The 17737-nt window shown below is 51.2% G+C and overlaps 5 protein-coding genes across 5 annotated transcripts; 2 read left to right on the forward strand and 3 right to left on the reverse strand.

The window, feature by feature from the left end:
• Positions 1 to 932: 932 nt before the first annotated feature.
• Positions 933 to 1861, reverse strand: CLUP02_16308 (uncharacterized protein; the record flags this gene model as incomplete). The annotated part of the gene is made up of 3 exons (XM_049295232.1): positions 933 to 956; positions 1536 to 1627; positions 1684 to 1861. The coding sequence occupies 3 exons, from the start codon at positions 1859 to 1861 to the stop codon at positions 933 to 935; spliced, it is 294 nt and encodes a 97-aa protein (XP_049152379.1).
• Positions 1862 to 2589: 728 nt separating this feature from the next.
• CLUP02_16309 (uncharacterized protein) lies at positions 2590 to 3153 on the reverse strand (the record flags this gene model as incomplete). The annotated part of the gene is made up of 1 exon (XM_049295233.1): positions 2590 to 3153. The coding sequence occupies one exon, from the start codon at positions 3151 to 3153 to the stop codon at positions 2590 to 2592; it is 564 nt and encodes a 187-aa protein (XP_049152380.1).
• A 323-nt stretch (positions 3154 to 3476) lies between these two features.
• On the forward strand, positions 3477 to 5595 carry CLUP02_16310 (uncharacterized protein; the record flags this gene model as incomplete). The annotated part of the gene is made up of 8 exons (XM_049295234.1): positions 3477 to 3546; positions 3623 to 3808; positions 4054 to 4087; positions 4171 to 4411; positions 4438 to 4619; positions 4708 to 5022; positions 5075 to 5350; positions 5412 to 5595. The coding sequence occupies 8 exons, from the start codon at positions 3477 to 3479 to the stop codon at positions 5593 to 5595; spliced, it is 1488 nt and encodes a 495-aa protein (XP_049152381.1).
• A 67-nt stretch (positions 5596 to 5662) lies between these two features.
• CLUP02_16311 (uncharacterized protein) lies at positions 5663 to 7404 on the forward strand (the record flags this gene model as incomplete). The annotated part of the gene is made up of 2 exons (XM_049295235.1): positions 5663 to 6044; positions 6098 to 7404. The coding sequence occupies 2 exons, from the start codon at positions 5663 to 5665 to the stop codon at positions 7402 to 7404; spliced, it is 1689 nt and encodes a 562-aa protein (XP_049152382.1).
• Positions 7405 to 10469: 3065 nt separating this feature from the next.
• On the reverse strand, positions 10470 to 13601 carry CLUP02_16312 (uncharacterized protein; the record flags this gene model as incomplete). Its single annotated transcript, XM_049295236.1, has 2 exons — positions 10470 to 13050; positions 13168 to 13601. The coding sequence occupies 2 exons, from the start codon at positions 13599 to 13601 to the stop codon at positions 10470 to 10472; spliced, it is 3015 nt and encodes a 1004-aa protein (XP_049152383.1).
• Positions 13602 to 17737: the final 4136 nt, after the last annotated feature.

Raw genomic sequence — 17737 nt, forward strand, 5'->3', positions numbered from 1 at the left:
AGGACTTGACATGCCGAAAACGGATTGAGGGGCCGCTGGGATCCTCCAAAAGCTTTGCCGTCTGCGATGCTCGTCCAGAAGAGCGTATAGAGTATGGGGCCGTGATACTGGCATACTGGCAGTCCTTGATTTTGACAAGCCGACCTCTACAGTTTTTGTCCATGATGGAATATCGCACCACAATGTCCGGCGTTGCTAAAGAGTCGATGACTGCACTGATGGGTACCCAATGGGCCACACGCCCTAGACCATACTTGGTGACAAGCACTAGCAAATCTTATCCACGTTACCCTTTGTTGTGCCCCGAGGTCCGCCGTTTCCGGGGCTTCAGTGCTGTATCCACACTGAGCTCTTGGTCGCTGCGCAGTGGAGTCACGAACCTCCCACTTGGGGGAAGTTCATCGAGCCCTGGCCCCTGTGGACAACGAACCCAATCAAGCGACCGAAAAGCTGGGAACAACTCGACAATCGACCTCCAAGCGAGTGAAAAGAAATCTTGGAGAACACTGCGGCAGAGATGGCCAATGTGGAAGAGCCAATCGGGTAAACTATACCTGCAGCGAGGACTGCTGAGGGCTATGGGGACAAATGATTTGGTCGACTTGGGCATCGAACGGTTTGCGCACCAAAGAACTTGAGATTGGGGTACCATACACAATCGAGTCGAGATGCTGCTCCGGGCTCACGGTCTCGTCCCTTTGCCCGAACCTTTGGACGACATAGTTTTGAGTGATATCCGTACCTTGTTCGTGTACCTCAGAGAATCATCGGCTTGTTGGCGAGTACACTGGGAGAATAGGTCTCGAAGTGACTGACGTTGAAGGGCGGTACCGGTCGGCAACTGGTCGTCGGGATAATTGCGACTGTGACGGTCGACCTCGTAATAGCTAGATCATTGTGCATGCATAATGCAGCGAACGAATCCAGCCGAGTTATGCAGACCCGCCGGAGCCATGCTAAAGTGTCCTCGTCAACTGTCAGTGTCAGGTCCACCGAGCTCTTGGAGCCGGACCCAAAATCGGCAAAGCAGGATCCGCCTGGGTGGAGAGAATGAGAAGGCCCAGAACGTACAGATACTTGTCCCAGCAGAGCATGCCGTGAAATGGTGGGCATCTCTTTGGTTCAACCGCGGTGCATGTTGGCCATGACCCATCCTCCTGTCAGTGGCTGGCAAGTCGCAAACGTCTCCCGCGAGCCCTCCTCCGGCCAACGGGGAGCACAACCCGTACCAGGGGTGAGGGGACATTGTGCAAGGACGCTTGACCATTCCTGTAGCCCCGGTCAAAGCAGAGGAAAACGTTGGACCGGGACCTGGTACCCTGACCAAACTCACAGACAAGGGGAGGGGAGGGGAGGAGGCCGAGCTATGATCCCTGATGGCGAAGGAAACGAAACAGAATCAGGATTAGTGTTCTCGGAACAACAGAGGCGGTGCCAAAGCAGGGCAAAAAAGACGGCGGCCCCTAGGCCGAAGCGGCAAGAAGGCATGCCGTCACCGACAACAGGTGGATGCAGAGAAGAGGTTTGATACGTACCCATGGTTCGAGCTGTTGTGATATCTGCCGGACGAGGAAATGCGGACCGTGAGGGTAGAAGAGGGGGCAACGAAAGAGGTGTTGAGGAAAGCCTGGAGGAATCAGATCAGTAGCCATTAACTCACTGTGTCGGTGACCGAAAACTTACGGGCTACAGCTAGATGCCTCAAAGTCAACCCAATGACGAGCATTGAGGCTCCAACATTCCCAGCAATGAAGAACGTGAAAGCCAGGTTTGGCGGGCAGAAGGCGGGGGTGGAGGGGGGAGAAGCCCTGAACCCTGCCCCACTCCCTGTCTGTTCAGCCATCGACTGGCGCATGTCCATTTGTGTCCGTCGCTCCGCTGCAGCAACGTTGTTGTCGATGGACTGGCAGCCGCTCAACTGTTGTACGGAGGCTGCAAATATTGCAGAGGAAGGCCGAAGTACTCCGTATGGATACTGGGAAGTTGACTGACGGTTGGCTGCTGCAAGGTCTGCTCTGTGACGTCCACTGCATAAGAGTTGGCTGTAGAATAGCCCAGGAAAAGATGAGAAAACCTCGCCAATGGCACCATCCCGCTTCTGTACTGCACCTAGTAAGTACGAAGGATGCCATTAGGCAATGGGCAGCGTAAATTGCCCATGATAATGACAGAACAGGTAGTTGAAAACTTTGGAGTCTAAGGCACGTATCTTTGGCGTCAGCAGAATGTCACCAATGGTATTGTGGATTGGTGGACTGACAACACCACAAAACCCCGATGAACTACCTTTGCAAAGGCTAGTAAGCTAGCTTTGCGCACCACGTTCTGCCGTGCCGTTGGCATGGCAGTGACGCAGCTTAAGTGGTTTGAGAACCGCCTCCCTCTCGTCGCAGAGTCAGGTTCAGTCTCTCTAGGCAGTGGACTAAACCAACTACCGTGGAAACACGAGAGTCACGTCAGTCGTACTGTCTTGCTCAATATCGCCGGTGTCTTGAATATCGGATGGGAATCAGCCGTGGCAGGTCTCACCGGCGTAGACGGACGACTGGTGCCATCAGAGCATGACTCCATCCGATAGTTCTGTTGTAGTCATTGGAAAACTCGTTGAAAAAGCCTTTCAATACTCCGTTTACCTACACTGGAAACAGTACGGAGATGTAAGTTCCCCATTCCAAGTGAGGCCCCTCCCCAACGTCGAAAAACCGAGGGCAAGCCGTAAGCCGCAAACGAACATGCAACATGAGAGCGTGGCTCCGGTATAGGGCACAGCGCAGAACCCTGAATCCCGAAAGGCTTGGGCCGTCTTTGAGGCAGAGATCTCTGACCGCCGCGTGAACCAATCGACCCAGTAGCAGAGGCGGAGGCAGAGAGGCAGAGAAAATGGCATGGAGACGCTTGAGGGAGCTCATCCACTCTCCTCCTCCACACTGAGCCTGGGGGCATTGCGCCTAGGCAGTCGAAGGCGACACACGGACCAGGGGATGAGGTTAAGCTGTATCTGGCGTAGAACGGGTCGCTGGGTACGGAGTAGGCACTGCGTATGTACTCCATAGTTGGGCTGCGGGCAAGCTTGTTGTTGACAGAGAGAACTGGAAGGCGGACTCCTAACAGAAAGGGTCCTTGTTTTCTTCTTTTGCCTCGAGGCTTGACCATGTGGGAGGTGTCTTTGAAAGAGACGGGGGTTGGCCCTGCCGAGAGAGTCAGAAAAGAGAGACAAAGGAAGACAAGAAAAGAAAGAATAGCACGAAACGACAGAGGCGCCCTGTTGCAGCAGTTTCCGTGCATCCCCGTCCCGCAGACCCGTCTCGGGGGGGGCAGAGGCAAGATGCAAGAGAAGCGAAAGCCTATTCTCAGTCGGTGTCCGTAGAAAATTGCCAGTGTCTTGATCATGAGTTGTGTAAAATGGCGGAGTTGGAGTATCCGCCGTACATCGTGGGGTTTGGCCGGGGGATGGAGGGAAAAAAAAGTGTGCAACGATGACTCCCATCAGAGTTGCAGCTAAAATGACTAAACCAATAGGACGTACCTCCTCCGTTCCTGCTCTTTGTCGACCTCGTTAACCGACCTCGCTCCTGCCATTCTCGACTGACTTAATGGGAGTTGCCTACTAATCGAAAGGTAGACAATGGGTCCTTCCTTCTCTCCGTCGTCAAGTTCAGCTATGGACTCTGGAATTACACGGAAGGAGAGGATGGAAGACAATGCAAGAAGGTCTACCTAGTCTGGCCTTCCTTCCTTCCTCCCATCCATCGCACATGGCACCAGTTCGTTCCTTCCCTTCCTTGCCCTGACCTCACCATGCTTCCATGTACCTACGTATCTAGGTACCTCCTCTTTCGGCCGGGATCAGGGTAAGAAGGCCCAGAACGCAAGGAAGGAAAGGCTCTGGGAGATAGGTACGTATCCTTCGCTTTCTCTACCTTCCTTCCCAATCAGTGTACCTTATGTTGCAGGTTTCCCATTCAGTCCGGGCAGGTTGAGAATAAGTACGTACCGCCCTCAGGTATCCAATGTTGTGTTTTTCCCCCCTTCCCCTTCTCCTCCCGACTCCAGTTGCCCTCCTGCCCTCCAAAGAAAAACACAAGAGGTAAGCACACAGAAAAGTTAGCTTGGATCTTAGGTTGGGTTTTAAGCTAAGACAAGGAAGGTAAGCTTGAGTTTCCCACCAAGCCTTTCCATCCTAGCTCCCGGCCACCGTCTTCCACACCCCCCGGTCATTTTTCCTCACACCCCCCGCTCCGATTACTCCTTCTGGGTACCTCGTCTCCACTTCCCTCGCCCACTTTGCCCACGCAGTTCGCTCGGTGTCTTCAAAGTCTTCCCATTCTTCGTCTTTCTTCGTCGCCGTCGCTGCAAAAAGCTCGCACACACCCCCTCTCCGTCCGGACCCACGCCTACACAGTCCTACGCTGTATGTACGTACCGCCGCCCACATAGAACCCTGCCTTGCCTCTCTACCTTGTCTTTCTTGCCGACTGCCACCCGTCTGTCCTGTCCAAACATTTTCTTCTCCCGCCCTCCTTGTGGGAAATATCACCTGGCTGGGAACCCATCGCCGTCTGGTCTGGTCTTGTCTCGACTTGTTTTTCGTCCGTCATCTCTTCTCCCGCAGACGCATAGTCGCTCGTCGCAAACCATAAGCTAGCACCCGTCGCCAGTCGTTCGATCCCCTCTTAGACTCTAGACTTTTTCCGTTGTCTAACCCAGCAACACCTCCACGGCCTCATATATCGACGACCGCCTCACCTCACGTCTAGGCCTTTGCGTTACGAACCCCCATTCCCCGCGACCCTTCAACGACGCTGTCATCCCCTCACGTGTGCGCCCTGCAGCAGCAAGACCCGGAGCTATCAAGTCAAGTGTCGCATTGGGTCCATCGTCAAGCCCATTTGATTGGAAGAGGAGGCATCTGCACCGGGGAAACAACAACGCACGCATAACCAAATTCCTGTTGGACCCCCAGTACCAGCACACTCACGCCCAACCACCGCCAGACAGGCCGAGGTACCCTGCACCAGTTTCGTACACGTGGGACGACTTACCGCCCTTGACAAACGGCCGGCTCAAACATCAGATTTGACTTCATTGGAGAAAACCAGGGCATTTCCACAGCGCTTCTACACTGCCATCACTCACTCGGTCACGACAACCATCACCGCCTCCGAGGGGAGAAAAAAAAAGAGTTCGAAACAGCACAACGCCACGTCGCTGTTGTCGGCTGGGGGAAAGAGAGACAACATAAGCAGCCAGTACAGAATCACGAGAATGTGGAGTGGGAAGATCCGGCTGATAGGAACCATCTGAGTGGCGTCGACAACGACCAAGTACACCCCAAAGAGTACTTACACCAGTCCAAACCCCAACACACCCACCTCGCGACAATAACGGCAACCTTACACGACTTCACATAGGATACTAAATGCATGTGTACCTGGAATGACATCGGATAAGAGTACCTGGCACAACACAATTGCTTCATCTCATCATCACCGCAGCAGCATCTCCCTGTTCAACCCAACGTCTGGCTACCCCACCGCGCCCGTCAGAATACACCTAAGCGATACAAACCTCCGAACATCCAACTTCGACATCTGACGCAATAGTAACCGCACAGCATCGTCTTCAACGTTGCTAAATACTCCAAACTTGTCGGGCAGACATCATGTCTCCCAGGTTGAAGCCATTGCTGCTACCCCAGCTTGTCGAAGAGCGTCGCAAATTCGAAGAGCAACAGCCCGAATTCCCAGAAGGCGAAATGGACCGACAGTACGTTTACTATACGACGAATTCCTCGTCTTCCGACGTTGCATCACCCGTCACACCTACCTTCTCAGCAAGAGGGCACTTGCGCTACTCTAGCTCATCTTCCTCACTTGACCTCCCGCCCACCTGCGTCAATGAAAGCCCATCATCGCCAACATCAACTATCCACACAAAGTCCTCCAAAAGGCCACTTCCTGATGTGCAAGAGGAACCGTTGGAGCGAGACGAACTCGACGAAAGCACCATCTTGGCCGAGCCGTTCGACTTGTACAACTGCTTGTGTGAGTCAAATTTTGCTTCTGATAACTCGTTCGAAACTAACATGTCCAAATAGGTGACGAGCCTTGCATCCACCACGAGAGCTCAGAGACGCTCAACAGCGTGTACCCTGCAGGCTTTGATATCGACTATGACCTTGGATTTTCCAGTGATGGCGATTTTACATCCACGTTGGGTAGAAAGAGGAGTGGAACCGAATCCCCCTTCTCCGGCCTGGCTACACGTTTGGGGTCACGATTCCCACATCTCTCGCGCTGGAAGTCTACAAAGCGAGCACAGTTGACTGCTTCGCCTACCACCGAGCTGACGTTTGAGAACGCTCATCCTATTTCTCGCGCGGCATCATCAAGTCGGTCTTCCTCCTTGTCTGGCCCTACACGGCAGATACTCGACAGGCTCAACGAATACTCGGTCCCTACTCCCGCCACTTCCTTTTGGGAGAGCAGCGAAAGTGTGGACTCTCCGGCTCCCATCGATATTGAAAAGGCCAACAACGAGAGAGAAAGCATCGAGCGTGACAGAGCCCTCGCCGCAACCCCTCTGCTTCCTCCCCTCTTGATGAACAGCCCACCGACAGAAGTCTCTCATCCCAGTCCTCTTCAATCTCCCAGCGTGGATCCGTCAACGCTTTCATTGGAAATCCCCTCCCCTCAGCCGATGGCTCAGATTTCTACGCCCTCGCTTAGCGCGAAGCCGTCAGTGTCTTCTTTCCGCCACGTTCAATCGAGCCAAGAGCTACCAATTGGGTTCCCTTCTATTGTACAGGACCACGATGAGTGGTCGGACCGCCTTGGGCATGCCAACTTCACCATTACTCCGCAGCCTTACCAACCGGTGGAGGCTGACATGGAGACTCTCCGGCTCTTACGAGCCGATTGGGAAGCCGCTCGGGTCAGCTACACCAAGCACCTTGTGCGAACCGGCGAAAACTATAGCGAGACTTCCAAGATCTATGCGCTCACTGAGGCAAAATGGGCCGAGACTGAGAAGAATTGGCGAGCCTTCCACGAGCAGACGATGGATCGCATTGAGGCTGCCAACAAGTCAAGCAGCCAACGCCCAGGAAGCTCCCGCAGCCGCAGTCGTGGTCGCGTCCGCGCCAGCAGTGGCGGCTCTGCCATACTGCGCAGACCTACCCAAGACGATGCCTTTGCCAGTATGCAATGGCGCCGCCTCGAAGACGGCTTACCCACCGCGATTCCTCGACTTATTGATGCCGAGGGCAAGTTCCCCGAGCGCGGTGATGAAGACATTGTCGGGCCTATGGAGCGCGACACGAAAATGATTCGCTCCAGGAGCGAGGAGCGCAAGGGAGGCCGTTTCTGGCGCAACCTGGCCGAGAAGGTTGGCATTCGCAGATAATGAATGCAGCCTTTAGTCAGACACCGCCCCTCCACATATTTTATTTCCGTCGTCACTTCGAACACGGATTTAGCGGCTAAAATATCTCTTGTTACGATTAACGACCCTGAAGCAACGACGATGATAGCGTGTGGCTTCCATCGAACATCACCATCTTTTTTTCTTCTTTCGATTACATTCTTCACACAGGATACCCGACTATCGTCGCTCATTTTACCACCACGCCTCGACCAGGCCACGTCTTACGACATCTTACGAACCAACTTTTTCTTTTACTGTGTCTCCTTTCTGGTGTCAACCACCACAAATCTTATTGTTTATGTTTATTATCTAGTACTCTTATTGTTTAAAATAGCAAGCGCCCATGGCGGCGCTGCAAGGCCTGTAGATACTTTCTTTCTTACGGAAGAAACATATGGAGCCACCGGAAGGAGTGTTCAAAAAGAGGGAGAAAAACCTTAGACTTGGGGGGGAAACCGCACCGGAGTTGCAGACCTAGGCCCACGGGATAAAGTGGCAGCCTGTTTAGTTGGATTTACTTGGGCGTTTCACAGGCGCAAAGCTCGGCACTACGGTAGGACCGAGCCCAGCCATCTTGTACAGACTTGTTTCTTTGATTTGGACTCTGCCACATTGGCGAGCCCTGCTGCGACCGTCTTTGGTCGCAGTTTCAAGCCTCCAGCCTTGAGCTGTGAGCTACTGGTGTTGGGTGGTGGATAGACTGCCATCACATGGTGGCCGAAAATAAACCTACTTGAATACCTGGCATTCATCCTAAGCTCTCGCGCTCGTGTTCGTGCCTTGATTCACACCATCTTTGTGATGTATGCCTCGTATGAAGCTCAACATGGTGTGCCTCGTAGAGCGGAGAAGTTAGCTTGTCGCATTTCATCAGCCGCTGGGCATGTTGGGGAACCACGACGTCTCCCCTCCCCTCCTCTGAGCTACAACCCGACCCCTCGCTTCGTACCTCTGTCCAGCGCGTCGCGATCGCGACGGATGTAACGCTGTCGATCGCCGGGGCCTGACTACCCCGCGGCAAACGGCCCATCGCCCGGGGGAGGTAGCTAAGGTACATGTGGCCTACTAGTCCTGCCGACTCCCCCGCGCGAGTACTGCATGGACGACGAGTGGTATGTATTATTGGTGTCTACTACTTATCGATATCGCTCAGCAGCTGTCGGCTTTTGACGTGTGCTTGGGTTTATTGGAGAAGGGATTGGTTTTTTGCATCTGCCGATGACAGGTGCGCGTCGTGCATTGCATGGTGAGGGATGGATAGATTACCATGTTGCAGACGTGCAGACTTGCAACGGCTGTGAATACATCGGAGATGGAGACCGGGGAAACGCGAGGTATGTTGAGGCGGCTCTGGGGGGGGGACTGGATTCGGTCTGGGCTGGGCTGGGCTGTAGTGGGAGAGGGTTGTGGGCGTTTGACGCCACGTGTTTCAGATGCAGGTCGCCGTGACTTTCGCTGGAAAGAGAGTGGGAGGCTGGATGTGTTGGAGATGGAGAGATACTTTGATGTTCGGCTTTGGATGTGAGATGGGGTTGGTTCGGGGAGGATAGGGTGGCTGATGGAGGTATGAGGGGTACCTTTGTGAAGGCGGCTCTTTGCAGATTATGCTGCGGGTTGCCTCTTTTTGCACTTTTGCTGTCTCCTTCTTCCAGGTGAGGTACGTAAGGTAGATACTCGGCCCGGCTGTTGCGCTTGTCTCTTAGATGTGTTGACTATGGTGGCGCAGCTTCAAGTTCGGCGGGAGTTCAGCGTGTCCCAATCAACCGGGCAGGAGTGACGGAGTCTGGCTCCGGCGGTTGGTGGAGTTGGCCACTTTAGGTACTTGACATGCGGCCAAATCGTCCGCAGGATAAGGTCGACATGAACTTCTTTGGGGTTTGACAGGCCTGGGCCTGTTTGCATAGGGTAGGTGCAGGCGAGAGGAGAATTCGGGAGGCGTCAATGGCTTGCGTTGTTGGGGTCATCTGCGGCTGATGAAACATGATGGTAAAGATAGGTAGATCGCTTGGATGAGATGGCTCCCGGCAAGACGAGGGGATTAGGATGCAAGCAGCTCGCCGTGCGGAGGGTTCGGAGGTGAGAAGCGAGCTGGATGGATGGATGTCTCTGTTTCTTACTCTTAGTTATGTTCCGGCGGGATTGCGAAATGTGATCAGTCAGGTTTCAACGTCGGAACGGAACGTGGCGGAAGGGAATGGGAAGATCTTGGCTTTGGTCGTCGGAGCTGAGCTGAGGGTTCGGGTACGGGTAGGCATGGTGGGGAAAATATGACAGATGTCAAGTGTAAAAATGACCGATACAGACGAGGCTGAATCCGAGCCCAAGAAATAGAGAGGGAAGAGGGAGTGAATATGCGGGCGTGATGTGGCAATGGGGACGGGCAGGTGCATTGCCGGGACGCCATGCGCCGGGCGCCGGGCGGTGGCCTTTGGAATGACGGAGAATCATTCGATTTTCTGGCGGACAGTAAGGAGATGGGATGCTATTTGTGGGAACGGGTGAGATATTGGTTCCGGGAAGACCGAGAGGACATCCGGATGTCAGATGGAATCTTGATGGAGGAGATCGTTGGGATGAGATCGTTTTCGTGGTTTGCGGAGGTGGGTCCCGAATGACGTTCGGTCCGAGCCATGGTCATATTGTCGGGATTTTGAGTTTGGATGTGAGGCGTGTTCGGATGAAGTGGGGTGGCTGACATCCATGCTATCAATATCTACAAGGGTCACAACGATTTCTCCTCACATGCTCACAATGTTTGCTGACCAGACTCTCCCGGCGTTGTTTTATACTGGAGGCTTGTAGAATCAAGCTGTTTTACATCTTTTCAGCAAACCCTCGGATGAAATTCTTGATTGACTGCTTCCAAAAAGTCGATCGAAAGTCGGTAGGAAGAAGGCGCGGCTGAGAGGTTTGTAGAATAGCTCTATAGTCTGTTTAATCCGCTTTGGTGTATGTTCATGGTAGGAAACGACTGCATCAATTCGAAGAGTCATTGCGGATTCATTCTCTATAAGGTAGAGTATGCTCGGTTGTCTCTAAGTTTCCTACACCTTGAGATTTCGTACGATATCATAGAGGTGCCTTGCTTCTGTGACGTAGTCTTCTCTGTCTCCAGGATAAAGTATATCTCGTGTGAGTACGATAATGTCCTTTACACGCGCTCCATGTTCGACGAGCTTTTGTGTCACCGGCAACATCATCTTCACGCGCTCATAAACATCTTCGCGGGTTGCAGATTCACCTTCGGTAGCACCTTGCATCATCTTTTCAATCCAGTACCCCCATATGGTCTGGGGTTCATTTGAAAAACGGTCAGGGATACAAAAGTTGATATCAGCTCCCTTTTCGAAGCAAAGGCTAATCATGTCCAGTCTGGGTGAGCCTATGGACAGCGCGTCCATCAGTAATGGCCAGTAGAATTGTCGGGTGTGCGCTTTGTACCGGGTTTTTGGTGTGTTGATTTCCTTAGGGCTTCGAATGAGATTCTTTATTCGTGATACTTTCGATCTTTCGATTGAGTCAATAGAGGTGGAAGATGAGAGGACAGATCCGAAAGATGCCTTTTCCCTGACATATTCCACAACACCAGCCCGTACCGCGAGGGACAAGAAGCTTGAACCTGACATTTTACGACGAAGAGAAACCTTAGTGTTTGGGTATGAAATCTGAAGATAAAATTCTCTGAGCCTGGTCTCGTCATTTCCAAGCATTTTCTCAGATGCCTTGCACAGGGAGTCGACTAAAGCTATCATCGTTCCCCTGTTTTCTCGTCTTGCTTTCGATGCGGCTTCCAAGCAGCCGGCGGCAAAATGTATCATAGTCTCTGATGAATCGGGTTCAAATGAATGGGAGTAGGAAAATTTGCTGAAACTCCCTGAAGATCTGTCGCCAATCAAGGCAGTTTTGAAGGCTGAGAGATATGCAGAACATATGAAGATTTGGCAGTCGAAATCTGACGTTACATGCTGGATCTTTGCAGCGACTTCTGAGCTCAATATGAAATCTTTGACAGTTCTGTGGAGATATTGTACCGATCCGAATCTGTCAGTAGTGCTCTCGGCTGACACTGGTGATGTCACCTCGATCAGTCCTCGGCAACGGCTGTTGATTCTGCGACGAATCGTATTGGCTCGCTCGCGCATTTCCATTCGGGAATATTCTCGTATAGGGAGTTGAATTGAGCGCTCAATGCCTTCGTCGGCAAACCAAAACAGCACTGCGGGCGGCGACTTTCTCCAAGACTCCAAGAGTCGGAAGTATTGTGCTGCATGTTGAAAGTAGAATGGATCCAGGGAGTTCAGAATCGCGTTGTAGAGATTCTCCAATTCCGGCGGGAGTAGATCGAGTCTTCTTTGCATATCGGAGACTCTGTCGTCATTTTCCATTCCGGACAGAAGAGATTTGACGACAAGACTAACCCATAGGAAAACCCCGACCGCTTTGGTAGCGATGTTGTCTTCTAATTGTTCGGCGTACTCAGGTTCCCTTATAGATAATCGCCTAAACCCTTCTTCCTCGGAGAATCTCTTCGCAATGAACTTTCTGATGTCATTGTAAGTCAAGTCTTCGAGCTTCAAACTAGGCCTATGCTGGAAGGCTTCCTCAAAGACAACCCATGGGCGACTAGAAACGCACACCTTGACATTGGGGCATTGTAAGAAGACTCCGATCAACGCGATGAGTTTCTCCAGGTCTCCAGAAAACTCATCAAGCCCGTCAATGAAAAGACAGAGGTTTCGTTCTTTCTGGGCTTCTGCGACCACAAGTCTTATCATTGCTTCCAGTTCGGCCTCTGTCAGACGGGAGGGCTGTTCATTGAATAGAGACATTGCTTCCCAAGTGACAGGCGCCACTCGAGGTATGATCTCAGGGCAATGTTGAAGGATTTGGAAGATAAGCGACATGTAGAGGCCTTTAGGCGACGCTTCCAGCTCATTTCCAGATGCCCAAAAGTAGGAAGATGCGATGATCAGGGGTCGGCTTCCAGCCCACTCCATTAAATCGTTGCGGCATCGCTCGAACCGAGCACCACGTGAAACGGGAGTATCCGTCGTATTTTGGGAATGGTATTTCGAGACCGGACTACAGATGAACTTCATCAGAGTAGACTTGCCTGAACCGGCTTTCCCTGTGATCCAATAAAGCTTACTATCGGACTTGAGCCAATCTTTGAAGTTTGACCACTTTTCGAAACCTGCTGAAGGGTGCTCAAATATCCAGCGGAACGTCTCTTGGTGGGCTTCAATGATTCTCGAGTGCCGATCATCCATGACCTTGTAAGCGAAGCTTGCCAAGAATACAGCCCGAAGTCGCGTTTCTCGATTACGAGATATGATGATTGGTGGACGGTCTCCGTCTTCGTTGTAGTTCACACTGGCTGTTGTCAAATGGATTCGCTGAAGCACTCCACGTCGCAACTCCACTGCGCTCTTTTGTCGCTCTTCTGGTTCAGCGTCGAGAGAACGAACAATAAAAGCGATAACCGCATCGCCTGGTGCATACCATGCAGTGTCCTCGTCTTCGTTGAGCGAGGTGCTTTTGAAGGCCCCGGTGCTTTCCTCTTGGATGATGTCAAGCCTCTCGAGAATGGCAATTTGTTGCCCTTCTGACTTCGTCGCGTAGTCCCTGGGAAGATGCAGTTAGCGTCAGAAAAAAGCTCGAAGTCCACTCTTGAAGAGGCCAATATCATGAGGGAAGAATGGATATATTTGGGGCATCATGAGGGCATGGCGTCTATCGTACCTCAGTGAGTTCAGGAGTGCGGTGTTCAAATTCTGGTTCAAAGACGCAACCTCGCTCCTCAAACTCTCAATCTTGTGCCGATTCCATGTTGCCTTAAATGCGTTGACAACAACACCGCGCGCTGTCTTGTTATCTGTTATGCCGATTCGATCCAGGGAGTTTTTGATTTCTGCAAAGTGTCTGGTGCATGCGTTTGCAACTTTTGTGACCTCTGGGTGCTGTAGTAACAGCAGTGACCGTTCAGATTCGGGGATTTGCAGCCGCTCCAAGGCAGCCTGTTGGCTTTCCACAAGATAACGAAGACTCTGCAAGTCACCAGGCGCGCTCCCGCCAGCACGATGGATTTCGAGACATTTGTTGCTGAATTTTGTCGCGAATTCGACGAATTGTAGTACGTTGCCGGCAATGGCAAAAGCTGCAGCCCCTTCTGCCATTTCGCCCAAAATCCGTTCGTGTTCTGCTACTCTCAAGTGAAAAGAGGAGAACGAACATGGTAGTATGATGAAAATGAGTAGGAAGGCAAGAGAACCTGCTTTGACGTCTTCACACCATCATTCGCTTCGCCTCAATGAAAAGGCGTCCGTCATCAGCAGGCTCCTAGCCTGTACAGCCTCAATTGGCTGTGGCTAGGTTCATGAACTTGTTCCTATTGTCACCTTCATTTGGACATCGGATGACTATTGGCTCAGCGTGCATGTGGCGTTCGGTCACATGCATTGCATATTACAAATGTAGGCAGGTTAGCATGCAAATCTTACTCCTTGGGTCGAACATGCGAACCACTCGTAGGCAGTTTCGAGACGCTCAATGCACTCAACATGATCGTCGATCTCAGTACCAGGAAATATGCCTCCGTAATGCTCCCCTCTAACGCGACGAAGGAAATGTCATTTGTGTCAAGGGCCTCGAGCCAGGATGCAAATGTGATACACGATCAAATCTGAAGTTTCATGGCTTCTATGATCAACCCTTCTACACCTATTCTTTCCGACAGCAATTTAGGGAAAGTAATCTATCATCTGTCCACGCTCAGCTGAGTCACCAGTCAATGACCAAACGCGACGCCATTAACAAATTCGCCTGATCATACCACCTACCATCTATAGTATTCACACTGAACTACACTCTTATGGATTCTCTCCTGTTTGTTCTGGCTCATCTCCAATCTGGTGTTGAACTAATTTCCCGTTGTCAAGCGGAACATTCGTATGCATCAGATTTCAACGAGAGTATTTCGAATGTCTTGAATCGATTGCGTATGACGATGTCAAGCTTCAAGGGGAATCCGCTCTCTTCGGTCGGTTCTTGTTTCAACTTCAGCTTGCGTGCAAGCCTAGTTGATCGCACCTCTGGTAACTTTTCCGGGGTCTCATCTGTGATGCCGAATGCATAGTACTCCTGACCTGGAACCTTAGCGAACCCGAGACGATACTGCTTCAGCTGCAACTCCAGTCGACCCTGCATGTACCATCTCTTGCCTTTCTCTCCATGAACATCCATGTCTAGTGGGTCATCAATATCGTACTTCGATTCGCCAGATTTCTTGCTGTCCGCTTCACGATGTAGAAGCCGACTAGTTGAGGACCAAGATATGATGTCTGCGATGGTGAGATAGTCCCGTGGTGTGCGACGAAAGACTGACGCCTGAATCAGCTCGAAAAACACGAGTCCGGCACAAGATGCGAGTCCAACTATGACGACGACGAAGAGCGGCAATGAAAAGCAGACTACACATCTGTCGCCGTGGGCCCTAGAATAAACAATGATGCTGGATCCGATCAGTGTGGGGAACAAACGTTGGAGGAGCTCCCAGAACATGATCCGTACAAGCTTCCAATGCTTGTTCATGAATGCGTTGTATATTCTTACCGGTAGGAATGAGCAAGTGTAGTTGAGAAGCAGGGTATTTTTTGCGGGTTCTCCAGGTTTTGATGGCCTTGCCATACGTGCCAGAGGCTCGGTATGGGCCACAAAGAGTGATAAGGTAGTCCAAAAAATAGACAAGAAGCTAACGGCAGTAATGAGGACAAGCTCAAACAGGACTATGGCCCAATTGCGGGATAAATTCCGCGGTGCCCAACAGTAACCCCCATTTGGTGTGATGGATGGAATGATGCTGATGCCGACAAGGAACAGAACCATAAGCGAAAAGGCCAAAGAGAAGTGAATGTAGACAGAGAGTGGATTGGCAACCGCCCAAGCAGAATTATAGCGTATCAAGGCGAGAGTACGTATAGAGAGCGTTGAAGAGTTGCCATTGTCTGAAGAACCTGAAAGATTTCTTGATTCGTTCGGTTTGACTAAAATGCACTGGCCCGGAACTCGAGGAGAAGCGTCTGGTGATTGTTTTGAACGATCCGAGCCACTTTGTGCTAAGTCCTGCAGCTCAACTGTAGACTGGACAATCCTGGGGTCGCCATTTGGATTAGGACTGTTGGCCTTTATGTCTGCTAAAGCATTTTCTGATTCTGGGGGGTTGAATTGGCACTTTGTCAACATAATGAAGAAAGACCAAAAGCCCCTTAAACTTACCAGTATCATCTGTGCCAAACCCATGCCAACATTTGCCATTTTTTGCCTCCCAATATCTCAAATATATTGGAATCTTTTCCAAGTTTTCGAACATCGACTCTCTCTTTGCTATCGATGATCCCTCAAAGTATTTGAGAACATTAGAGTGCCTAAACAAGACCAAAATGTCTGCTATTGAAACTGGGTCCCATCGCAGCCCGGTCTTGCGCTGCCAGAGGTATATAACCACGATTATGAGATACAGCTGAATGACACTGTAGAAAGCAATCAACGTATAACATGCCCAATCATTGACATGTAGACGAACGTCTGTATCATCCCAGCTTTGATACAGCAGGGCCGATTTGAAACCAATGACGCAGTAGCTTGGTATGTAGATAGTATAAGCGAGTATCAGGAGCCAATTCTTAGTTCCCCATGCATCCCGAAAGCTTGGTGCTGGGAAGTAGCTTCGAAGAATCGTTTCACCCGCAGTAGCGCCTTGTTTTCGTGCACATAAGATGAACGGCATCATTCGAAAGAGGTTGAGAAGCATGGCCTCGAGATGAGCTACCGTGCAAGTTCCGATGAGGATGAGCAAGGCTAGCAAGGCATAATAGGCTGGCGTGCTGACGACGAAGGAGGTTCGTTTTTCGAAGACGATGAGCCCCGCCAAAATACCACAGTTGATTGTGATTGAGCTGAATAGGGCCGCATTGGAAAGAATGAAGGGTCGATAATCCAACTTGTCCCGCTTTGGTATCGTTGGCACTGTTGTAAGACCAGTAGCCGTGGTTTCCTCTGGAGATGAATTTTGATTAGAATTTTCTGATTTCCTTGCCTGCACAGATCGGATCAATGCTCTCTGTACTTACTGCTCGCTCCATTTTCATGTGTTGACGAGACATCTGGCGTAGGGCTACCTGTGCGAGGAGGTCCCTGAGGCAAAACCTCAGCCTGACTTCTCCCAGACGCCATGTAGAGTGGACGGGGCCCAAAGGCTGGCTAATCGTGAGGCAAGTCCCTTTGCGGCAATCACACTCGAAGTGATTCTGGACTATCTAGCTCTCAATCTGGGAAAAGAGCCACATCTTATACTGCAGATGCGAATAGAGCGAGAAGAAGCCAGACCTTCTGATGTGGGTAGGGGGTGGAGGCGCAGCGAACGCGAACCACTTCGCCAGAATGAAGACATATGCAGGCTACAGCCTCATATGACAAATCCACCGAATTGACCTGGGAGTGAGATAGCATCCTGTGTGGTGGTTGGGTTTCGCGAGTCTCGAGGGCCAGGCGATCCATTTGATGCAACCAACTCACGTCAGCGTGCTGAAGTCTCGCGTTGTGGCTAGGGCTAGGCATGGCTTTCACATGTTCACATACGTCCGATTGGTGATGTATACAGAGACGTATTTGGAAGTCGGCAAGTACCCAATCAATCGATCTGAATATAGCGCTCAGCTAGATGTACTGTCGAACAAATGCATGCACCAATAGTAGCCTTATCTCTCTGCAATGATCGGCACACCCCAATGTCTGTGGATGAGTCGCCAGAAAATAGCAGAATGATAGCCTGGAGCCTTGTCCGCCTGAGCTAACTTTCGATCCAGCTGTTCAGACTCAGGATAATCGTGGCGATAAATGTATGAAGGTATGCTGCTGTCATAGTTCATGTCATTGAAAGACAGGCGTGATGGCTCTCAGGATGAAAATTCTAATTTTCTAGGGTCTATATTCAATGAGACCAAGTGACTGAAATCCTCTCTAAACCCCTTTGACTCCCTGCCGAAAATAAATTCAATAGTGGGATTGGCCCTAATCTTGAGTGGTCTTAGGATTCATCTCTGCAGGGAAACTTGCATATGGCTTCGGGCAGTTGCAAAATGCGATTCATCGCCCGTGATTGAAGGCCCAAGGCCCTGTGTCGGCTGTGAGCCTTGGATATTGCGATACTATCTGCAACATTCAACCACAGATGTCTGAAATGGAAAACCTAAACGATTCTGGTAACTCCAGCAATTCGTTGGAAGCCCAGAGTCCACGCCCGCGATAACAGGTT

This window comes from Colletotrichum lupini, chromosome 9, assembly GCF_023278565.1.
Source record: "Colletotrichum lupini chromosome 9, complete sequence".
In the NCBI taxonomy this organism is placed as follows: Eukaryota; Fungi; Ascomycota; class Sordariomycetes; order Glomerellales; family Glomerellaceae; genus Colletotrichum; species Colletotrichum lupini.